General features: G+C 38.8%; 2 protein-coding genes across 10 annotated transcripts in view; both read left to right on the top strand.

The window, feature by feature from the left end:
- The window catches only part of tmem44 (transmembrane protein 44), a 56829-nt gene extending 45464 nt beyond the window's left edge, over positions 1 to 11365 (top strand). For 4 of the 5 annotated variants that reach the window (XM_043702277.1, XM_043702279.1, XM_043702278.1 and 1 more), the window contains exons 8-11: positions 670 to 774; positions 3328 to 3504; positions 8802 to 8834; positions 11045 to 11365. In XM_043702277.1, coding sequence (XP_043558212.1) covers positions 670 to 774; positions 3328 to 3504; positions 8802 to 8834; positions 11045 to 11308 — 579 coding nt within the window. In that variant the 3' untranslated portion in view covers positions 11309 to 11365. The remainder of the gene's footprint in view (positions 1 to 669; positions 775 to 3327; positions 3505 to 8801; positions 8835 to 11044) is intronic. The other variant, XM_043702276.1, reaches the window with a different exon arrangement.
- Positions 11366 to 20819: 9454 nt separating this feature from the next.
- Positions 20820 to 25563, top strand: part of LOC122555960 (polyamine-transporting ATPase 13A3-like) — a 189421-nt gene continuing 184677 nt past the window's right edge. For 2 of the 5 annotated variants that reach the window (XM_043702272.1, XM_043702269.1), the window contains exon 1: positions 21178 to 21264. The gene's annotated coding sequence lies outside the window, so the exon portion shown is untranslated. Of the gene's footprint in view, positions 20894 to 21176; positions 21265 to 25563 lie in introns of those variants that run through there. The other 3 variants (XM_043702270.1, XM_043702271.1, XM_043702273.1) reach the window with 3 other exon arrangements.

Genomic DNA, 25563 nt, shown 5'->3' with positions numbered 1-25563 from the left:
CTTGATCCCCTTGAAATCAAGAACCTATCTATCTCCATCTTAAATATACTCAGTGACCTGGCCTCTACAGCTGTCTGTGGCAGTGAGTTCCATAGATTCACCACTCTCTGGCTGAAGAAGTTTCTCCTTATCTCCATTCTAAAAGATCTTCCCTTTACTGTAAGGCTGTGCCCTTCAGTCCTAGTCTCTCCTACCATGGAAACATCTTCACAACATCTGTTCTGTCCAGGCCATTCACTATTCTGTAAGTTTCAAATACATCCCCTATCATCCTTCTGAACTCCAATTAAGTATAGACCCAAAATCCTCAAACGTTCCTCATATGTTAATCTTTTCATTCCTGGGACCATTCTTGTGAACCTTGTCAGGATGTGATAGTTCGGATGTTGGACTGAGGTGGACAAAGTCAGAAGTCACATGACACCAAGTTTAGTCCAACAGGTTTGTTTGAAATCACAAGCTTTTGGAGCAGTGGTATTGGGCCTGTTGGGCTATAACCTGGTGTTGTGTGACTTCTGACAGCTTTGAAGTAGATCACCATTCCTTTCTCATGTTTGGGCTTAATTAATATAAATAGTTTTCTCAGCACAATTTAACTTAACAGTTTTATTTCACTAAGGTGATTGATTACAGTTGTGTTTAAATAAATATATTAATTATCTCTTTTAGAGTTCAAACTGGATGCCACTGAACATACCCCAGAATAACAGATATTTGCGCAAGATGGCAGAAATAGGCCACTATATGGATTTGAGCATTGAACCAGTACAAGAGGTAAAGCTATAATTAGTGCCAAAATGTAAACACTGCTTCATTTACTGAGAGGATTCAGCCAATCCATTTGCTATTCCACGTTGAAATGTTCCTGTAGCTATATTGGCCTAGGACATGTAAGTCATTGTAATAACAGATGTATAAAATTGGGAACCTTGAACAGCTCAAAAGAGGAAGTTGCAGTGTATTTGGTCATTACATAGCTAATCTATTTTTTTGACTTGTGTTTCTCTGTAATTATTCCATGTCAATAGTAATTAGAAACTAATTTTCAGAACTCTGTCCACACCTGGAAAAAATGGCAAGGATGAGTCTGCTGTAATCATAGAATCACTACAGTGTGCAGACAAGTCATTTGGCCCAACAAGTCCACACCGACCCCACCCAGACTCATTCCCTTACCCGACTACTCTACATGTCCCCTGACTAATGCACCTAACCTACACATCCCTGTACATTACGGGCAATTTAGCATAGCCAATTGACCTAACTTGCACATCTTTGGACTTTGTGAGGAAACCAGAGCACTGGAGGAAACCCACACGGACATGGAGAGAATGTGCAAATTCCACACTAACAATCACCTGAAGCTGGATTTGAACTCGGGTCCCTGGCACTGTGAGGCAGCACCAAGCCACCATGCCATCTTTCTTGTTACTGACGCTTATGTTTAAAAATCCAGGCACTGGTGATCTGACAACAATGTGTACCATAATGTAATGTTTTTTCAAAAATTCTTTTAAAATGGTACAACATTTGGCTCAAGCATGCCAATCCATTCCAATGAGAAGAGACTGGCTTGCCAAGGGTAGCACTTTTAATGAATATCAAAGTTTAGATTCCGATTAAAAGATAATTTCTGATGTGAGTATTGTCCCGTTAATGTATTTTAGAAATCATTGAGGAGAAATGGTAACACCATGTCTAAGTATTCCCTGTTGTCACAAAAGCAGGAAATACTTGTGGAAATTAGTAACGATGCACAACATGGTCAAATGAATAGTCTTAAAGTGTTGATGTTGCTGCTGCAAGAGAATCTGGGCTAATCATTTGTTCTTGTTTATTTTGTTTATTACTTTGATTCTTTTGTAGAGATGGTGTATTTATTTCTGAACTTGAATTGCCTTCAAAAATACAATTGAATGTAAATTTTGAAATATTGTTGACTTTGAGGGATTAGAATAATTCCATCCAATACGGACAACTGCTTAATATCAAGCTGTCCCTCTGTTTTGTTGGGGAATATTGCTTTATGTAAGTTGAGGATGGAACCTATCAATTAAATTACAAAGCTGATATGTAAAAAAAAAAAAGGTAATTAAATGGCTGCATTCTCTGCAAGTTTAATCAATGTATGAGCAGAAAATAAATGTAAATTTCTGCAATTCAATTCGTAGGATCATTATCAATAGCGTTGCCCACACCGGAAATGTCTTTTGACACCACCATATTCATTGCGGAAAAAGAAATGAGTTCAGTAAGGGCTGGACCTGAAACAGAGTAAAGTGCCTTTTATCTACTGTGCTTTGCTTTGAGGTCAATTTGCATCTTCACATTTGATCTGCACTATTGGGTAGTATGGGTCCAATTATGCCTCCACCCTCTAACACCGATTTGCCGAAGTATTGTGTTTGGTCTTAACCACTTGTTTACAGTGCTAAAGAAAACAGAATAGTTTCTAGTAATTCCCTTATTTAGGGTACATCTCTATGACCTGCTCGAGAGGTTTCTTTTGTATCTGTTTGTGCATCCAGCAGGTATGAGGGAGTAAATGAGGTTTTTGATTGTTCCCTTTCTCTAGAACATATATTGCCTTATCCTCCAGGCAGCCCAGGCTAAAGGAAACACAGCACCTCAAGTATTTAAAATATTTTGTACCTATAATTAATTTGTCATTTATAGTAATCCTAAGTCGTGCTGCTGGAAATTAACTTGGATAAAAGATTGCTGCTAGCTATCTGGGCAAGGAGGAATTAAAGTAGAAGTTTAGACACTTCTAGGTTTTCACCTTGTACATTAGATCTGCTGGATTGTTTAAACTTAAGTAAATAGTGCAGAGTTCCTTTGAAGATATTGCTAGAAAGCAAGGCTTCATATCTGTGTGATATAAATAAGTGCTTTCATTACTTTCCATTTTTGCAATTGTTTGGGAAATTACCTCCGTTCCAATAATATTGTTTTACTGGGAACTGTATTGTATTGCTTTGTCAGAAATCATTTTTAATTTCCTTAAATGACTTTGTTAATGGCTGATCATTAATATTAATATTGTAGTTGATTTCAATGGAATTGGATGCAAAAATATTAAAATAAACAATGTCTGCTATTAAACTGTGGTTTTGAAATTTATTTAGTTGAATGTAAATGGTCTAAGATTGTTTGTTTAAAGTTTATCTCTATTGGGTTGTTAAATAGTACTATTAGCAGTCTTTAAATTATTCAAGAAACTTACAAATGTTTTTAGGTGAATGTGGACGAGTTGTTTTCATTCCGATACTCAACTTCACAATTTCAGTCTTCAGCTGTGTATCCTGTATCTGTTTGTAATTATAGATTGGATTTGGTGTTAAAAGATTACCTGGAGATGGACAGACTTGTACAGAGAGAGGAAAAAGAGTCGATATCCAGTTAGTCCATGATCCCCCAATGTACCCTCCAAAACAAGTTATTCATGCAAATGTGTCCTCGTGTAGTTCATCAGACGTTACTTCCATAAACTCTGAACTAGAGGTAAGTTGAATATGCATTCTGTGTTAAGGCTACAAGAGTATTAAATCCTACTTGATCATCATCATTGATCTATTGACAGGAGTACGTTTTTTGTACATGAGATTTTCCATAGTCATGGTTCAGTTGTACACCTTATCTGTATCTAGAAACTGCTTAGTGCTGAGGTTTCACAGTAGGATGTGTGGAAAGCATTAACATATATTTTTACAACGATCAAAATATTACTGCTACTAGAGATCTAAAATAAAAACAAAGTGCTGAAAAAACTCAGCAATTCTGGTAGCATCTATAGAGAGACTAATATTTAATGTTTCGAGTCTAGTGACTCTTCGGAAACTCGTTTCTTTTTACATTTTCATCTGAAGTAAGAGCTTGCCAGATTTTTGGTGATATTGAAAATGGTCAGTTATGATTTGTATTATGTGGCCTTAAGTATAAGTTGTTATGAATCCTTGCATCAATGTGAAAACCCAACCAACCAAAATGCCTTTCTTTCTTTTAAAATTGCATGGTAATAACTTTGAAGAATATTATCATTTCATATTTCATCTTGAGCTATGAATTTTTACATTTTATCTTAATTAAACTTAACTTTGCATTTCACATATTCATGTAACAAGACTTGTTGACATTTTTTTAACTAAATAAATTTTAAAAATATTCTCCCAAATACAAATGGACTCAATCCATGTATAATTTGATAAAAGTCTGCAGGAATTTTTATTTTATTCCCATTTCTTAAATTTATAACTGTGATAGATTTTAAGTGTTACATTTGTAATTCAGAGATATTTAATAATTCATTTACATCACATTAACAATTATTTTGTGATTTCGATGAAATCACCTGTGAACGAGTTCAATCTCTGTCAGTGCCAACTTTAAAAAATGTTATTTTATTCTGACGATAAGAATCTGCTGCTTTTGCTGATAAAGGCTAAAATCAAATAAAAGCTAACCATTTAACTTTTCCAGCACAATCTAATGAATGTAAAGAAAGAACAGTCAACTTGCATTTTATCAGATAGCAGAAAAGGCTGTGCATGTTTTTCCTCATTCACCTTCATTCATGTTTAGTTTAAATGCATAGGGGCTTTTTTTAAAGTGCCAAGGTGACTTAAGAAATCCAATACTGGTGTAAAGGCTGAATTTCCAGTTTCACATGGAGGGTGATTCATGTGTGGGTTGTCGTGAAAAGTCACATGATTGAAGTTAGTTGCTCCCGATCCTTCGGGGAACAATACAATTTTCAAAAAGAATGAGGAACTGGCAACTTGGATGCTTCCAATTAATAGCTTGCTTAGCAATCCTGATGAAAGGCACCGATGTGGAAAGTTGACTCTTTTGCTTCTCAGATGCTGCTTGACCTGCTATGCTTTATCCAGCTCCACATTTTATCAACTCTAGCTCATTGTAGATCCCATTAGGAATCTGGGGAACAACAGCTTGAAATTTTCAGTTGAGAAGCACAAGGAAACATGAGGTCAAAGACTCACTGGGACATAATGTTTGGGAACTTACTGGGGAAACAATAATGGCAGTGTGCAAAAGTTGAATAAAATGGGAGGTAAAGCTCAGTAGCACAGAGTTACCATTCCTGATGCTGAGAGGCTTGTCGTTGTGAGGAGTGACTGAACTCTTGAGGGAGACATGAAACTATTAACATCATTTAGACAGTTGATGTGCGGAGAGGAAACCCTAATAATTAACATGAAGTTGAGATGGAAGCAGCGTAAACTGATATCGAAGGGAACAGTGAAGAGGAGCAACAGTAGATGCATCTTCCTGGTTTAGAAGGAGTACAGTCAGAGACTGTAAGAGGAAGACAGTACACCCACTTAGTCTATTTACTGCTGAAAAATCATCCAGCTGCAAATGATAAAATGCCAGTGCTATTGAAGTGTGCAATCATCTAGCAAGTTGGTTTCTGACCTGATGTATGGAATGAGCTACCAGAGGAAGTGGTGGAGGCTAGTACAATTGCAACATTTAAAAGGCATCTGGATGGGTATATGAATAGGAAGGGTTTGGTGAGATATGGGCCAGGTGCTGGTAGGTGGGACTAGATTGGGTTGGGATATCTGGTCGGCATTGACAACTTAGACCGTAGGGTCTGTTTCCAAGCTGTACATTTCTATGACTCTATGATGCATGATACACGATGCTTAATTGCTTCCATGGCAGTCTGCTATATGCTGCCTTCGAGATCAGTGAAGCACTGAAACTTTATGCATTTGTGACATTCCAGGGATCAGCTGCAGATGTAGATGGCAACTTACCGTTGTAGTCAAAGCATTGTACCATTTAAATGAGTTTGATCCAGCTCTTGGGGCTAAAGGGATCACAAGATTTGGGAGAAAAACAGGAACAGGCCATTGAATTGGATGAGCAGCCATGATTACAATGTATGGCAGATCAGGCTTGAAGGGCCGAATGGCTTATTCCTGCTATTTTCTGTGTTTCAATGTAACTACTAATACTATCATTCAGCAGGCCATGGACATTCCGTTCTAGATGAATGTAAACCCATTTTGAATTAGATGGCCAGATGGGTCCAGAGTCATTCCCTTGGGTCCTAGGAGCTGTTAACTTGTACCAATATAGCCACCAAGCACCAATGAGGTTGCTGAACAGAAGAGGCTTCTACTTGTCTAAAGTCCAGTTGGCCTGCGATCACAGGAAGTACCTCTCAGAGCTATATGCTTGGTTCACAGGCAGCAGTCATGATGGGAAGAATCTATCTGGCTTACGTGAGGCAGTGGGGATGTGGGAGTGTCCATTAAAATTGCAGGAAGCTGTGGCAAACCGCAGTTTGCTGTTGGGAAATTTTACTGATGATGGGAAGGGCTTCAGACAGTCCTCACCACAAGGAGGTAGAATACCATTTTCAATATAGAAAGACCCTGTATAGGGTCTATTTTGCCACCTATTGGCTGGATGCAGCTTGCCTCCAAACAGCAGCCTTATTTATACATAAGGAGCAGGCTGCAAACAGGGAATGTAGCTGCCATTGCTCTCAATCATTGGCATAAAGAGTTTCCCCTCCTCTTAGTGCTACTGACCCAATCAGAAGGCCAAAGGGACTGGCAGCTGTTCTGAACTGGAGAACAGGCCTGAGAGCTTATACATATTCTGTAAAACCGCATGTAAAACCATGGGGCAAGTGAGGACAAAGGCCCACCAGAACAGCCCAGTGCCAACGTATTTGAAGAATGATGCTGAAGCTATCCCTGCACTCCTGGTGGTCAGCAGGCTGCCATGAACTCAAGGCTACATTCATTCACTTTGATTTCACTTGAATGGTTCTCAGCCCTTAGGATAAATGATCCTGTCACTTATCTTCCATCAGTGAGCCAAAATTATCCAGCAAGCATACTGTCTGAAATATCTTATAGGTAGACCCTTTATCTAGTTTTGTTCCAGAAAGATTTGGGGAGAACAGTTAGATTAATGGCACAATGAGTAATGGCTGATAGGAGTGAGAGTGCTGTAGGAGAAAAGGAAGGTCAGAAAAGCTAAAGAGGTAGAAAATCCAATAGCTGGGTGTATGTGCAGCTGCAGGTATGGTTCCTGAATGGCATCTTGATGCCAGTGTTATCAATGGCTGCATCTATAAAACTGCCAGATAAAAGTGGCATTCTCAAGTTGGTAGGTTGTAACTAAATTTTGCAAGTATCAGTACTGGGGCTTATATGACTTGGATGAAGAGACTGAGGGTAATGTATTCAATTTAAAGTTTGCTGATCCAATGTGAGGTGGCATGCAAGCTGTGAAGAGTATGCAGAGTATGCAGATGCTGCAAAGAAACATAGGTTTTAAAATGTTTGGAAGCATTTACAAATTAAGTGGTTTGGGTGTGGAATGTACCGTCAATGTGTGATGAAAGCACATTCAATCAACTCAAGGCACTCGAGAGCATTATATTATTATTTAAATAGCAATAATGTGCAAGGTTATGAGAAAGGGTAGGAGGAAGGTAACAAGACATGATGACTATTTGGAGAGTCAGTGCAGACCAGATGGGCAAAACAGCTTCTTACACTAATAGATCTGCGATTCTGTTAAGTAAGTTTGCAATAAGAAAGCAAAATGAATATTTTATTTTATATTTATTTATTAATTAATTGAATTATGACTTCAATTCTACATTCCCATCTACCCCCAATAATTTTTGACTCCCTTGTTTGTGAAGAACCTATCTACCTTTGCCTTTAAGTACTCAATGCTCCTGCCTCTATTACTGGAAAAGAGCTCCAAAGATTCATGACCCTTCGAGAAATAATTCCTCTCTATTTCCACCTTCAAAGGGAGAGCCTCTTATTTTTAAACGGTTGTCTGTTTCCAGTCCCTCCTTCTCTCTCTATGAAGCCGTTAAATCTGAATTGCCTTTTGAACATTCTCCAAGATATTTGTTAAGAAGTGTTATTTTAGAATCTGCAAAGGTGTTTGCTGGAGGTAAGGAATTATTGATGTTCACATGCAAACAAGAATTTAAAAACTTCAATGTTACATGTTCAGAATCTAACAAAACCCTTGATAAAGTCAATAGGAAAAACAGTTTGCATAATAGTGAAGGAAAACAGGATTTTCTTCAAACCAGCATTTATACTTTCATTGTAACCACAGCTATAAAAACAAGTTTAGTCTAAACTTGCAGTTGAATCATGATAAATACTCAGTTATTTACCTTAATTAGCTTGACTAAGTTTGGAGCTTCCCTACGAAATGGGTTTCTGTAGATTGAAAATAACCCATTGCTGTCAGTACTATGAGTTGTTTTGGGAGGTGAATGTGTTAAAGGCAAGTTGTTTAACTTTAAATACCTCAAACTACTATTGTATGCTGTTGCTTCAAAACTTAGTGTAAGTAGGAATGCATATTAGGAATTGTGCCATATTTTCTGCTCGATAATCCCACTACCTTCTGCATCTAATCTCCGCATGTACATTTGCTGAGCTGTACTCTGTTCAGAGTAATATTGCCCTATTAATAGGAAAATCACCTCAGTAACTGGATGAGGTATGGGCATCTGATTGCTGCTTGAATAGGTATATCTAGGTTCAAACTGAAAATATTTGTTTCAAATTATCAGAATGAAGACGAATTTCTGTTTCCCAGAGTTGATGCATAAACTGGGCTTTGGCTGCTTTCTATGTTTATATTTGAAGTAACTGTGCTGACTTTAAATATTTTTAAATAAATTGATACAATTGGTGTCACAATAAGAAACTCTGATTCTGGGTGAAATTGTTGAACATAGTTGTTTAGTTCTGTTGATCTGTGTTTTTACCCTGCAGCAAAAGTACTTGGAAGCCTTAAACTCAGAACAGGTATGGACTGAAGCTACTTTATTTGATACTAACCTAACAAGGGGTGGGTGGATGGGCGCAGTTTATCCATGTCCTTTTGTATCTGTTTGATTTTAAAAGAAGTTAATTAATTTTTGAATAATGTTTGTTCAAAAGTGACAGGTTTCAAAATACAATTAACATTTGATCTGGTTTGACATTTTAAATGTACTGTATTATCTGTTTGGTTTGCATATACAATTGATGCAGCCCAGAAAAAGGAGATGCTCTTCTGTAATTCACCAGTAGTTATATATTTGAAGTTGCAAACAAATCTATTAAGTAGCCACAACAGCAACAAGGCCTACATTTTTTCAAGTAGGTGTGTGGACATCAGTGTAATATATGAGACAAAATAGTTTTTAAACTTTCATTGTAATGCTATTTTGTCTATTTCTATAACTTCTTGATTTACATATAGGTACACAAAATTATTTTTTGTAATCTTCTTAACTACCATTTTATTCAGCTCAAATTAAGGTCAGGAATGGACTTTTTAACAACAGCAACTTAAAAACCTCATCAATATTTCAATTAACCTAATTGTTGAAATTTACTGTTAAATGATTGTCCTACTTGAATCATTTAATTCAGTTGTATGTCATTAGTTAAATTCAGATGTGCACTATTAAAAACAGCGCTCCATATATTCAAAGACTTTATTCCAACTTTACTTTTAATCTATGCAAATATTAATGCAGTATAATTAACAAATGCTGCTAAAGTTTGAAAATGTTTTGTGTGATAACTGCTTATACATGTATCTTTTTGTGAAAAATCAAATTAGTAGTTTCAAGCCAGTCCCACCAATGTACCAGTGTCATGTGATAACGGCAGAATTTGAACTAACAATTATACTTGTAACATTAACCAAGACTTTAACTTTGATGCTTCTGGTCAATTTACATGCCTTGGTTATAGCTTTACAATGTGAATGCACATTTGATTCATTTCCAAGGAGTTGTATATTTGTATCTTTTTGTTAAAAATGTTCCACATGACTGCAGCATAAGATTACATTAAGTCTGGAAAGGGCTTATTTTAGTAAAGAAAAATGAATTAATTCAGACCATTGATACAGCTAACTATTTGCTGGGGTTGTTGGTTCAACAAAACTTGAAATTAATTGAATGAGCGTTTTAACTTTTTTAGCTCATACAGTCAGTGTGTCATGTCCAACAGCAATCTCAGAATCGTTGAAACTCTGGAATAAATGTTGTTTCATGTTGAAAAATCAATAACATTGGTATGAAATTGTACCTGTAAATGTAACTTCACTGCTTTAATATTGATTTCTTGCATTCATCCTTTCAATCACTGAACATCTCACATTTCCATTCTAGTTTAATTTAGCACAGTAACAAGGGCTAGGGGCTGATTAGCGTCTGATAGAACAACTAGTGAGCGCGTTCAGCTGCTTCTGGACAAAATTACTTTAGACACCACAATCTTTGAAACCAACCTTTATTTAATTGGATAATTAGCATTGCTAATTGACTGATTTTATATGCAATAGTGCACCTTAAATCTAGTATGTTTTGAGCTGAATTTACTCACGTGAGCTGCTGAGGGGGATAGGGGATGCGGCAGTGCCATTGGGATGAAGTGGGAACCCAGAAATCCAGGCTATCCCAAGTGCTGTGGAGTCTTACCACTGTGCCAATTTTAAGGATCAGGCCAAGTGGGGTGGTTGTAGGGTGGAGTTAAGATGGGATCAGAATTTGGGAGGGAAAAGAATCTGACAAAATGTGCAGTTTGAGGCTGTGGGACGTTTAGAAACCCAAATGACCAGAGTCCGTGTTGGAAAGTAGATTAATACTGAGTCTCGTAGCCTCATTGTCATGTAAAAGGCACCAACCAGCCTCCTTGAAGTTCGTTGTTCAATCACTCATTTACAGCCATAGCTAAAACCGGTCATGGTCAGTTTGCATGCGGATTTTTGTTGGGAGTCAGATTACAACATTAACTGTCCATCCAACCCACAACCTGCGTTTTTTTTTTGGTTTTTTAAAAATTTGTCCCTTAAGTGGCAAGGATATTGGCACCTTAACCCTCAAGCTATTTATTTATAAAAAGTGACTGCTCACTTTTATTTTTAAGGAGGCATAAAGAATATTTTCTACTAATATGAAATAAGTAACAGAAACATCTAATAAGTTTTTACTGAAAAAGGCTGTGTGTCCTTTTCACAGTGGGACTTTGAAGACATTCCTCAAGAATGGAAAATAACTGGAAAGCAACAAGAACATAACCTAAACTATCTTCCAGATCACAGTCCAACGATCAGCATGAACATCTTCCCTAACAGTATTGCTACAAGTACACCATCAGCTGGCTTTTGCCTCTCTGACACTGAAACGATAATGACTGAAGAAAGAACCTCTGCAATTTTGGCTCAATATGAGGAAGAGGTCAATAGGACCGAACGACGATTAGCAAAGACTTTACTATCTTGATGTAATTGTGATTTTTTTTTTACATTTTTAAATAAAGACGTCAAAATGTTTACATGATTAACTGATTATCTGGTATTCAATATATTAATCTGCCAACATTCACTCCTCCTCCACTGATGCTCAGTTGCATTGTGCATCATCTACCAGAAAACATTGTAGAAATTCACCAAAGATCCTTTAGACAGCACCTTCCAAACCCATGACCACCATCATGTAGAGGTGCAAGGGCAGCAGATACATAGGAAAACTACCAAACAACTCACCACCCTGACTTGGAAATATGTCACTGTTCCTTCAGTGTCACTGGTCAATATCTTAAATCTCTCTAAAGGAATTGTGGTGTATCTACAAATGGACTACAGCAGTTCAAGAAGTCAACTCAGCCTGAATTTTTTTTAATTTACTTGTGAATCTTGGGTGTTGCTACCTGGCCAGCATTTTATTTGCCCATCCCTAACCTTAAGGGGAAATTAGGGATGAGCAATAAATGGGACTGAGCCAGCAAAGCACATATCCCATGAATGAATATATACTTAACCAAAAATGCAGACATGCATGGCCTGTCTTTGGACAAAGACAGATCTATGAAATGCTTTACATTTCTTGCCTGACAAATTTCTGAAAGGTAAATATTAATGAAAGTCTCATCACACCACACTATTGCTAACTATAGCCACTGACGTTCATATCGCCAATGAGGAAAATTCATTCTCCATGTTAGTCCACTGTTAGTCTTTGAACTATGTCACAATTGAGCCTGATCCTATTTTCACCTTGCAATCATCTTTCTATATTCTAAACAAGATGACTGGACAGCGAAGAGAAGTACAAACCTCATTGAATTGTTTGATTCTTTTGGTCCAGGGATGCTGAAACTAATTGTAACATAAATTAACATTTTTGAAGTAATCTTTGTACTGTCCAAAATTATTAATGCAGTACTTTTATTTGGATAGTGATTTTCTTTTTTTCGTGTCAGGTTTCAAACATATTTTACCGGCAGCTTTCTGTTTGTGGTGTTCATGATGATCTGGAGCCGATGCTGCTTTATAACAAAGGAATGTCTATCCTATGTACGTGATCACATTTGGATTACTGATTTGCAATGACTGAATAAGCTAACTTACATTGCAAATAAATTGTCTCTTAGGACATTTGTTAATGCTTTTGGAAGTTTAATTCCATGACTCTGCATTATTCACACACCATCCAGGACAAAGCAGCTCACTTGATTGGCACGACATCCATAAGCATCGTCTCCTTCCATAAAGATAGCATAGATCAGAATGCTTTCTAGATGGGATGATGTTAAGTACAGTGGATATCCAAAGAGACTTGGAGGTTCAAATGCATAGATCATTTGAATGCCACAAACAGGTGCAAAAATAATCAAGAATGCTATTTGAATGGTGGCCTTTATATGTAGAGGAATCGAGAATAAGGATGCAGAAGTTATGGGGCAGTTTTACAAAACCTTGGAGTATTGTGAACAGATCTGGGCAACACCTTAGGAAGGATACATTGGCTTGGAGAGAGTACAACATAGCTTTACAAGAATTATACCTGGACTTCAGGAGTTAAATTATGAGAGATTATATCTGTTAATAAACCTGTTTTCTCTACAATTTACAAGTCTAAAGGGTTATCTGATTGAAGTCTTCAAGATATTAACAGGAAAAGATGGGGTAGAATTGCAGAAACACATCTAATAATGAATATACCTTTTTGAGTCTTACAAGCATAGGCGCATTGGCATGCTGCACACTACAAATGGTCGAAGGGATGTATTTCCATTCCAATGCATGGTCGACATAGCTGGCACAACACTAGTACAGAAACCAGTATCATATTACTCATTTATGTGGGAGGAATTTTGTCTATTTGGCTCGACTGTTACATTGTGGGAGAAAGCCATTTGTGGTTTTACTACACAATAGCAGTGTGAGACAGCTAGCTTCACCTGTTTATATTTTTGAGGTATCAAGTCCTTCTAGGGTAGTTTGGTGTAGATTGGACACTGCTCAGGTAATAGTCATCAAAGATGGTAGATATAGGCTCTCTCATGAGTTTTCACAATAGTGAGTGACAGTGAGATAAAGGTAAAGTCATCAGCGTCTTACTAGGGCTGCTCTCTCACTCGGAGGAAATAACTGGTGGTGGCTTAACCGGAGGGTCATCCTGCCTCAGGCAAGGGGTGAGGGAAAGACCTTCGTAGTAACCTCAGCTGGTGTGGGAATTTTGATCAAGGTTTCTGTTATCATGCAGGATAGTTTTGATATCCTTATCTCAGTGTCAGGCTTACACAGTAAACAGATGACTTGGCTCTTCTTCAATGAGTTGCCAATAAGATTGATCCTACAGGACATGGGACTGTAAGAATCCCAGCATGTATTGACTAATAAATGTGCACTTTACTTTTATCTTCGAGAAGGTATTTGTTACTTGGCTCTGATCAAATGGATAAATTACTGATAATTTTCAGGATAATACGCTTTAGAGATCTTTTCGTTCTTGTAATTTTTATGTATCTCATTTGTCTTATGGTCTGTATACAGAGTGTTAGCATACATCTCATGATGTAAGGTGGGTCATTTAAAAATAATTTTATTGGGATTTTTCAATTTTGAATGAGTAGCATATAGATTTTCTATGTCTGAAGGGGGTAACTATTTCTATATCTTCAGTGATTTTTTTAAAGCTCAGTATTAAAGAAATACTGCCGAGAGAGTAATGTGGTTTTGTTTACATTTGGAGAATTTATAAGCAAACAAAGTAAAGAGCGTAATGCACTAAACTTTCAGATAGAAGATTCTGGGATTTTTGGGGGTCTTAAGGAAAACACCCATAGTTTGGGAGGAATAAAGCTTTTTAGCTTCAGTTTTGGGGTTTTTAAGAGTAGGGTGAAGCTAGATATGTAAAGTATTATTCTTGAGAAAAGGAAGTAGTTTAGTACTGTTGAGAAAGAGGTTACCTCCATGTAAGGAATTCAGTTTTAAACGTTCCAGACCAGAAGTATTTGCTTAAAACTCTGAACAGGTGATGTGGAACTGAGAAATTCTAAACTCAGTTATATGCCAAATCAAGGAAGGTGCTATTAGATTCGCAAGATGGGGAATTGAAGCTACATTTAAATTAAGTTCACAGACTTGAAAGGCAAATTATCTCTTGAGTACTGTAAAATAGTGTTATTGGGAATATGGAATTGTATTTTAATGTGTTTACAAAAAAAGTAAGAAGGTGGGACAAACATATCAACCTCATTCTCTGTTCTTTCATCCTTTAAATTTTCAAAAATTATATCTGATAACTGAATTTTGGAATCATCTTCCCATTTCATGGACTCCTCATTCCTGTTAGAATTCTAATAGACAGGGATTTAGTCTCAACATAGTCAGGAAACAATGCAGGATGTTTCTCTTGAAACATTTCAGCTTTTTATTTTTACCTTCACTGATTGTTTCACCAGCCTTACTGAGGCTAATATTCTTGAATCTGCCATGTCATTTCCCAAAACCAGGTCAATTCCTTTTGAAGGAATTTGTTTCACTTATAACAATTAATCGAATTACCAAGTCACTTTTTAACGCAACTCTATAATGGGACGGATTTACAATCTCCATGGATACCTTCAATTAATATTTTCTCCTTCATTAACCCCTATGGAACACAATAGTATCATCAGTCAACACAGTGACTGACTTTATCCAGTGTCTTTCAATATATTTATTAGTTTACCTCCCTGGATTCAAAGTAGAAGGAAATAACTGCAGTTCTGAGATAAAACACCCAGACATCAAGACGTCCAATTTTCATCTACACCCAGAATGTGTTGTTCCTCTACATGTCTATTCCTCATCAGGATGGTCTAAAGGCTCTCTGCTTCTTCTTTGAAAAATGTCCTTCACAGTTCTCATCCTCCTTTGCCTGGCAGAGCTCATTCTTACTTTGAACATCTCCTTTAACTCCTCACATTTTCCAAGTCAAAGGTATGGCTATGGATACTTGCGTAGGTCCCAGTTATATCTGTCCCTTTGTTAAGTATGTGGAATATGCCTTGTTCCAGTCTTCAGACTGTCATTGATACCATTGCTACTGCTTCCTGCTCTCACCTGAACTCAAAAAATTTAATCATTTTGAAATTTCCATCCTTCTCTCGTTCCTCTGGTCCAGCTCAGACTATTCTCTTCCTTGGTTTCGCTGTTCCCATTTCTGGAGATATGCTGTCTACAAATATCCACCATAAACATATTAACTCTGTTACTTTGACTGCACTTCCTCATTATCTTATCTCTTGCTAGGATATAATTCCGCACTCCCAGTTTCTCTGTTTCATCACATCTATTTCAATTATGCCACCTTCCACCAGAGTGCCTCTGATATGTTTCTTTTTGTCTCAAATCAGAATTCCCCCACTATGGTTGAGAGGGTGCTCAACTGTATTTATTGCCCTCTTTCCCAGAATGATAGGACCTCCCTTGTCTTCACTTTCTACCCCACCAGTCTCTGCATTCAAAGGATCATCTGCTTCCATACCTGCCCCCTCCATCAGGATGCTACCACCAAGCACATCTTCCCCTTCTCTCATCTGTCAGCATTCTGCAGGGACTGTTCCCTCCATGACAGCCCAGGCAACTCTACCACCACTCCTACTGTGTTTTCACATCCCCCATATTACACAAAGGTATAACATGTATCCTTTCACCTCCTCACTGTCCAAGGCCACAAACACACTTACAGGTAAAGCAGCATTTTACTTGTACTTCTTTCAATCTTGGAGAAAGTGAGGACTGCAGATGCTGGAGATCAGGGTCGACAGTGTGGTTCTGGAAAAGCACAGCAGGTCAGGTAACATCTGAGGAGCTGGAGAATAGATGTTTTGATTTGATATAAGCCTGATGAAGGGCTTATGCCCGAAACGTCGATTCTACTGCTCCTCAGATGCTGCCTGACTTGCTGTGCTTTTCCTGCACCACACTTTCAATGTAGTATTCACTCCGTGCAATGCAGCCTTCTTTACATTGGCAGGACCAAATACTGACTGGGTGACTGCATTGCAGAATATCTCTACTCGGTCTGTAAGAATGATCCTGACCCTTCAGTTGTTTGCCTTTTCAATTAATCATCTTGCTCCCATGCAAGCATTTGTTACAGTGTTACAATAAAGCTCAATACAAACAGGAGGAAAAGCACTATATTTTCTGCTTAGATATTTTACAGCCTTCAGAACTCAGCACTGACTTGAATGACTTCAGAATATGACCTTTGTCCTCCATTTTGATGGCAATACACTATCCCCCCCACCTGCCTCAGTGACTTTGCTGTCAGCAGAGTGGATTTATATTCTCCTTTTTCCACTTAGCATTCACACCTATTTTACACAGAAATGTTGAAAATAGAAGCAAGAGTAGGCCACCATCCCTTAGCACCTGCTCCACCATTCAATATGCTCATCTTAGTATTCTGTTCCTGCTTTCTCTTCATATGATTTGTTCCCTTAGCCCAAAAATCTTTATCTAACTCCTCAAAAACATTCAATATTTTGGCCTCAACTATTTTCTGTGGCAGGGAATTCCATAGGCTCACTAATCTCTTGGTGAAATTTCTCGTCACAGTCTTAATGAGATATACCATTAGTCTGTGACTCCTGGTTCTGGACTCCCTGGTTGTTAGGAATAATTTTCTTGCATCTCTCCCTCTCCTTTACCTCCATTAGCGCACTGTTTGTCTTTGTGCTCTGACCATCTGTTCAACTTGCTCCTCCTGCTCTGTAAATAGCATTAGTACCACCATCTTCCAGTCCCTTTCAGTTCTAAAGAAGTGACATATCAGACTCAAAACGTTAACTGTTTCTCTATCCATGGATGCTGCCAGATTTGCTGGAGAAATCCTTGTTGGTTAAAATTTTTCATACTGTCCTATCTTTCCCTTCTCAATAAGTTCTAAGGAAACATATTCACTTTGTAATACTTTCTTTCCTGGTAAGTCCTTAGACATTCCTACAAGTGCAATTAGTCTCCCATTTAACTTTAAGCAATTGCTTTGGTATGCCATCTTATTTCAATGGATGCATGCTTACTTTATATCACTGTTTGGTTCTATGCTTTCTATTTTAGTGTTGTTTTGTTTGTTCTCAAAAATGAGTACCTCTTCTTTGCTCTAAGCTGGTCCAGGGCCAACTATGTTCAGTAATTTTAGTATCTCTTTGGAGTTCAAGTTTCTTTAAAATTCCATTTCCCTCTGTTTGTCTCTCTCTTCAATTCACTTTTTTTGTACGAAGTCCAGCTTTTTTCTCATTTTTAAAAAACTGTATTTTCGCTAACACCAGCCATGAAACTCAAGTTTTCTTCTTTCCAATTCTTTTGGATAATAACTTAAAGCATATTATCCTCATGAGATCCTGCTTTTTATTCTAATTTCAGTTTATCTGCTAACTCTGTTTAGCTTTAGTCAAAGATTTTCAAATAATCACTATTACATCCCTCATGTCCAGAAAACTCTAAACATTCAAAGCCATCTTAAAATTCTGTGCAATAAACCCCATCAAAACACAGCTTTTTATATCTAGAACCACAGCATAATCATTGTATTATGGGGAAAGGCACAGGGCTCCTCTTAAATCCAGCAAATTCAAATCCCACCAAGAGTCCCTAGCCAGACCCCAGACTGAAATCTAGCTTGATAGATTCTATTTTGTCTTTTTTGCGCAAAATACTTTATTGTTTAAAAAAAAATTATTTTTAATAAAATGGAAATATTTTATGCAAAAGATGTTAAACTATAATAAGCCAGACTATTTACACAAAACATGTGTTTAAAGATTCATAAATGACATGGTAAAACAAAATCCCATTAAAAGGGTGAGAATTTGGGAACATTGAAGTTTACTTCCTACTTTCAAATCTCTTCAAACTTGCCAAAATGATCTTACTCTAAATTAATGATCATAATTTATGAATGGATTATAATTAGGTTTATTGTCATGTGTATTCAAGTACAGTGACAAGGAATACAATGAAAAGTTTTCAATGTCATCCTTTACACTGCCATCTTAGGTACTAAGTACCTCGGTACAACTCAGAAATAAAAGAAAAAAAAATTACATTATCTTGCTGATTTGTAATAAGTTATAAACATAAATAAAACTTAAAAAGGATAAACATTCTCAGATAAGCATATTACATGTAAACATTTACATTACAGTAGATCGGCGCAGGGGGCTTCCACACGTTCTGACTGGGGTAGCAAGCCGCTGACCGCCTGCATCAGTCCCCAATCCAACAGCCATCCCTGTTCTGCTCCAGGCACACTGGACATCCTGCTCTGCTCTATGTCACTAGCTGCTCCGCTCCATGTCTCCAGCCTCTCCAAGATAAGTTTTCTTTCTTAAAAAAAAACTTTAAATCTTAAAGAAAAGGGAGGATGAGCAAAGTAAAAGGAAAAGAAAAGAAAAAGCAGACTGGCAAGCTTCAGGCTGAGGACCCTGGATGCTGCCTACTTTGCCACCATCTTTATTACGAATGAAAAGAGGCAAGAGAGCAGCATAATAATGAGACCCAAAGGAGATATTAAGACAAGTAACGAAAAGCTTGATGAACGAGCTTAAAAAGGCAGAAGCTGAAAGCTGGCAATCAATGTTAGAGCAATGCAAACCACTGACGATCAAGTGTCTGAAATTACAATAACACACATACCTTGGAATGTTGTAGAATTGGAGGGGGTTACAGATGTAGATAGAAGTTATTGAATATTTTGAAAGCAACATTAGCAATTTTAAAATCAAGATATCCTCAGACAGGAAGATAATGCATACCATAAAGCACAGTGGGAATGCTGACCTTGAAGGTTGGTATTTCGGCAGCAATTTTGGATGAGCTCTGGCTTATGGAATCTACAAGGTGAGTGGGTGGTCAGGGAAGCATTAGTATGAGTTCAAAGACATGCAAAAGGATATCACAGTACATTAGGTTTAGCCATGAGAAGACAGTGGTCATATTACAGCAAATGGAGGCAACCTACGTTCTAATTAATTCTGTTCTGCATTGGTTGAATTTATTAGCAGTGAATCATCAAAACGCCATGGTTTCACAATTTTAAAGTTCTCACACAAAACAAACTTTGAAATATTAAAATTGCTGGAAAAGCTCACCAGGTCAGGCAGCATTTGTAGGGATAAAGCAAGTTAACATTTTAGAAACCTGAATTTTTAAGGCAGTGGAAATGCTTGAGAGGCAGAAGGCACAAAGATGTGTGACAGAGCAGAGGCCAAGGGAGAGTACATTATTAAAGATTTCATGATATAATTGTCAAAAAGAGTAGTAGTGAATAAAGTGAGGAAACAGGTTGTGTCCAAATGAGGCATGAGTTGCTATATGGAGAAAGTGAGGACTGTAGATGCTGGAGATCAGAGTGAAGGGTGTGGTGCAGGTCAGGCAGCATCGAGGAGCAGAAGAATTGATGTTTCGGGCATATGCCCTTCATCAGGAATGAGGCTTGTGGGCCAGTGGACTGAGAGATAAATGGGACTGGGTGGGGGAAAGGTGGCTGAGAACTGCTATATTAAAACCATCTGAAGGCAATATGAAGGGATGAAGAAAGAGATGTATGTTAAAAACTAACCAGCAAAAAACATTTAAAACAAAATGGAAGCAGATGTTGTGATCTAAAGTTTTGAACACAGTGTTGAATCAGAAGGCAGACTTCAGTGCTGAGTTGAATGATAAAGTGTTATTCCTTGAGCTTGCATTGAGCTTTATTGAAACACAGTAGCAGACGATAAACAGAAATATCACCATGAGAGCAGGTTGGAGAACTCAACTGAAAAGCAACTGGGTCATGCTTATAGACAGATCTGTGGTGTTCCACAATGCAAAGTGGAGAGTGAGTGTCCACTTGTGGGTCAATCCTGTCAAGCAAGGTCAAGAGTTTCTTGGAATACAGATAAAACAACATGTGACGTAGGTTATGCCAATGTGGTACCTCACAAAGTTGTCCCAGTATGTTTTTCCTCTATTTTCAGTTTAAATTGATACATGAAAGATTGTGAAAATATCCAGTTTTCAGACATGACTAGTTTTCAACACTACGACTTAGTCAGGAGAAATGCTGTGATAATCAAGATCCACTATTCCATCAGTTAACACCCTATTGTCAATGTTTTGATCCAATAAGCAAAATGGTCAATTATCTCTTTTGTATGACTAACCAAAAACTGTCCCCCCCCAATGTGCAACTACCTATGGCCTTCCCAAGTACCAACCCCCCCATTCCCAATGAAGGGTTAATGCCTGAAACGTTGACTCTCCTGCTCCTCGGACGCTGCCTGACCTGCTGTGCTTTTCCAGCGCCACACTCTTCGCCACTCCCACAACTTGCCTACCCCCGCTTCCCGCTACTTCCCTCCCTCCCTCTCAGTCCCCGATCGCTCCCTCATACCTTCTTCCATGCCTTCGGGTATTCCTCTCTCAGTTCCCTTAACATTCCCTTTCTCTTCCCTCGAGCGCTCTCCGGTGACGTCAGTTCCGGCGGCGGTCGCTGTGCGGTTTAACGGTTATCGGTCGCGCGGGTGAGAGAAGGAGCCGCTTCCCGGTGAGATCTTCCTTATTGCTCGCATGGCAGCTTGATCTGGCGGCAACAGCCCTGCGGGAGGTTGGCTAATTGTTCATGCCTTGGCTGGTGGTTAAATTCAGTGGCGCGTTGTTGCTGCTGTGGCAAACCGTCTAGAGCCAACTGTCATTTCACTTAAACCACGTTGCAATTTATGTGCGCCGCTTTAAAACAGCGGGAATTAATCACACAAAAAGCTTGTGGTCGAGGTAATGATCTCCAGTGCTGAGTCGCCAATACTGCTGGCTGTGTTGCTTGTAATGAGATAAAGGATGCACTATGTCCCCAAGTCAATGAGCCATTCTCTGCCTGGACTCCTATGCATTACCTGCAACCTTTGGATCCGTATTTGGGTTTGTATGGTTTTGGCTTTAAGCGATTGCAAATCAAAGATGGGGTTATTTTGCCGATCATAAAGCAAGATATTAAATCAATAGTTGTCACAAAGTCTTTTTTTAAATCTAAAACAAAAACAGAAATTGCTGGAAAAGCTCAGCCCGTCAGGCAGCATATGAGAGAGGATTCTGAAGAAACGTTAACTCTACTTTCTGTCTGCAGATGCTACAAGATCTGCTGAGCTTTCCCAGCAATTTCTGTTTTGTTTCATATTTACAGCATCTGCAGTTATTTCAGTTTTTATTTTGTTTAATCTGAGTTGTGTACAAATGAATAACTGATTCCTTAATATAATTTTGCTTTGTTTTAAAAAGACAAGTATTTTCTTATTATACTGGTATGAATTTTGATTTAGTGCCTTGAGTTGACATTTGGTACTTGTTAACTTTACTGTGTGTGAATTAATCACAAGAACAGGGAACTAATCACATTTTCCCTCTACATATATTCCATCTGTCAGATTTTTGTCCACTTTTTCAACTCGTCTATATAAATCTGCAAATACATTATGTTTCCTTTGCAACATGCTATTCTACCTTTGTTAAAAATCACGCAATACCAGGTTATAGTCCAACAGGTTTATATGGAAGTACAAGCTTTCAGAACACTGCTCCTTCATGAGGTAGCTAGTGGGGCAGGATCATATGGTAAAAGATCAAAGTGTCATACAACTGATGTAATGTCACAGTAAGAAACCGTAATGACCTCCTCAGGAGACATACACGTGATATGACCAATAGGTTATCCTTTGTTGTCCAGTACTTCCTGGGAGTGGAGAAACAATGCCATATTCTTCGCAGTCTGCAACACATCAATGAGTTAGTATGGTGGAAGTCAGTAACAGGAAAGGAGCAGTCATTTTATTGGGTGTGTTCTGTAGACCCCCAATTGCAGCAGAGAGATGAAAGAACAGATTTGACAGCAGATCTTGGAAAGGTGTAGATGTAACAGAGTCCTTATTATGAGCGACTTCAACTTCCTCAATATTGATTGGAACCTCCTTATGCAGATGGTCTAGATGGAAATAATTTTGTCAGGTTCACCAGGAAGGATTCCTGATTCAATATGTAGATAGGCTGACTGGGGGGAGGCCACATTGAATTTGGTGCTAGGCAATGAGCCAGGCAAGGTGTCAGATCTCTTGGTGGGAGAGCATTTCGATGACAGTTACCACAACTGCCTTACCTTTACCATAGCCATGGAGAGGAATAGGAGCAGACAGTATGGGAAGGTATTTAATTGGGGGAGGGGGAAATTATACTGTTATTAGACAGGAGCTGTGGAGTATAAATTGGGCAATGCACAACAGAAATGTGGAGGCTGTTTAAGGAGCATTTGTTGTGATTGTTGGATAACTTTGTCCCACTGTGACAGGCAAGGAATAGTAAGGTAAAGGAGCCTTGGGTGACAAGAAAGAGGAGTTTCTCATCAATGGGAAGAAGGAAGCTTACTTAAGGTTGAGGAAGCAAGGATCTGGCACAGCTTTAGAGGATTACAGGGTAGCTAGGAAAGAACTCAAAAATGGACTGAGGAGAGCTAGAAGGGGACACAAAAAAGCTTTGGCGGGAAGGATAATAGAAAACCCAAAGGCGTTCTACACTTCCATGTGGAATAAGAAAATGATCGAGAGAAGGTAGGGCCTATCAGGAATAGTGAAGGGAATTTGTGCCTGGAGTCTGAAGAGCTGGGGAGGCCCTAAATGAGTTTTCTGCTTCAGTATTCACTAGAGAGGGGGACCTTGTTGACAGTGAAAACATCGTGGACCAGGTTAATAGGCTTGAACAGATTGACATTAAGAAAGTGGACGTGCTGGAAATTCTGGGATGCATCAGGATAGATAAGTCTCCAGAACCGGATCAGATATATCCAAGGTTACTATGGGAAGTGAGGAATGAGATTGCTGCACCTCTGGTGATGATCTTTGTATCCTCGCTCTCCACGGAAGTAGTACTGGATGATTGGAGGGAGGTGAATGTTGTTCCTCTGTTCAAGAAAGGGATTAGGGAAATCCCTGGGAATTACAGGCCAGTTGATCTTATGTCTATGGTAAGCAAGGTATTGGAAAGGATTCTGAGAGACAGGATTTATGACTGTTTGGAAAAAACATAGTTTGATTAAAGATCATCAGCATAGCTTTGTGAGGGGCAGGTCATAACTCACAAGCCTTATTGAGTTCTTTGAGGATGTGACAAGACAAGTTGACAAAGGTTGAGCAGTGGATGTCATGTATATAATTTCAGTAAGGCATTTGATAAGGTTCCCCTCGGTGGGCTCATTCAGAAAGTTAGGAGGTATGGGATGCAGGGAAAGTTGGCTGTATGGATGCAGAATTGTCTGGCCAAAAGACCACAGTGACTGGTAGTGGATGGAAAGTATTCCGCCTGGGGGTCGGTGACCAGTGGTGTCCCACAGTGATCTGTTCTTGGGCCTCTGCTCTTTATAGTTTTTATAAATGACTTGGATGAGGAAGTGGAAGGGTGGGTTAGTATGTTTGCCAATGACACAAAGGTCAGTGGTGTTATAGATAGTATTAGAACAAAGAAAATTTACAGCCCTGGAACAGGCCCTTCGGCTCTCCAAGCCTGTTCCGATCTAAATCCACTGTCTAAACCTATCGCTCAATTCCTATCTGTATCCCTCTGCTCCCCACCTACTCATGCATCTGTCCAGACGCACCTTAAATTGAATCTGCTATGCCTGCCTCTACTGCTTCTGCTAGCAATGCGTTCCAGGGACCTACCACCCTCTGTGTAAAGTACTTTCTGCATGTATCCCCCTTAAACTTTTCATCTCTCACCTTGAAGGCGTGACCTCTCATTATTGAATCCTTCACCCTGGGAAAAAGCTTATCTCTATCCACCATATCTATACCCTTCATGATTTTGTAGACCTCAGTCAAGTCCCTCCTCGATCTCCTTTTCCCTAATGAAAACAATCCTAACCTACTCAACCTCTTTTCGTAGCTAGCACCTTCCATACCAGGCAACATCCTCGTAAACCTTCTCTGCACTCTCTCCAAACCCTCATACTTTTGGTAATGTGGCAACCAGAATTGTACACAGTATTCTAAATGCGGCGAACCAAAGTCTTGTCCAATTTTAACATGACCTGCCAGCTCTTATACTCAATACTCCGTCTGATAAAGGCAAGCATACCATATGCCTTCTTGACCTGTGCAGCCACCTTCAGGGTACAATGGAGCTGAACTCCCAGATCTCTCTGCTCATCAACTTTTCTCAAGGGTCTTCCATTTACAGTATAGTTCACTCGAGAATTAGACTTCCCAAAATGCATCACCTCACATTTGCCTGGATTGAACTCCATCTGCCACTTCTCCGCCCAACTCTCTAGTCTATCTGTATTCTTTGACAGTCCTCTGTGCTCTCTGCTCCCCCACTAATCTTTGTGTCATCTGCAAACTTACTGATCAGACCAACAATGCCCTCTTCCAGATCAATTATGTATATCATGAACAACAGTGGTCCCAGCACTGATCCCTGTGGAACACCACTGGTCACCTTTCTACATTTTGAGAAACTCGCTTGAACTACTACTCTCTGTCTTCTGTTGCTTAACCAGTTCTTTATCCACCTAGCTAGAACACCCTGCACACCATGTGACTTAACTTTCTCCATTAGTTTACCATGGGGAACCTTGTCAAACGCCTTACTAAAGTCCACGTATATGACATCTACAGCCCTTCCTTCATCTACCAACTTGGTCACTTCCTCAAAGAACTCAATTAAGTTGATAAGGCACGATCTCCCCCATGTTGCCTATCATTGATAAGCCTATATTTTTTCAAATATGAATAGATTTTATCCCTCAGTACCCTCTCCAGCAACTTTTCCACCACTGGTGTCAGGCTCAGTGGTCTGTAATTACCTGGAATATCCATGTTGCCTATCACTGATAAGCCTATATTTTTTCAAATATGAATAGATTTTATCCCTCAGTACCCTCTCCAGCAACTTTTCCACCACTGGTGTCAGGCTCAATGGTCTGTAGTTACCTGGAATATCCCTACTACCTTCTTGTACAGGGGGACAACTTTAGCAACCCTCCAGTTCTCTGGCACTTCACCTGTGTTTAAGGATGCTACAAAGATATCTGTCAGGGTCCCTGCTATTTCCTCTCTCACCTCCCTGAGCAACCTGGGATAGATCCCATCCGGTCCTGGGGATTTGTTCCACCTTAATAACCTTTAACCTACCCAACACATCTTTCCTCCTTATGTCAATGTGATCCAGAGTAAA

Source organism: Chiloscyllium plagiosum, chromosome 13 (genome assembly GCF_004010195.1).
Source record: "Chiloscyllium plagiosum isolate BGI_BamShark_2017 chromosome 13, ASM401019v2, whole genome shotgun sequence".
Taxonomy (NCBI): domain Eukaryota; kingdom Metazoa; phylum Chordata; class Chondrichthyes; order Orectolobiformes; family Hemiscylliidae; genus Chiloscyllium; species Chiloscyllium plagiosum.
The sequence above is the reverse complement of the archived record's forward strand: the minus strand, read 5'-3'. Positions and strand labels throughout refer to the sequence as shown.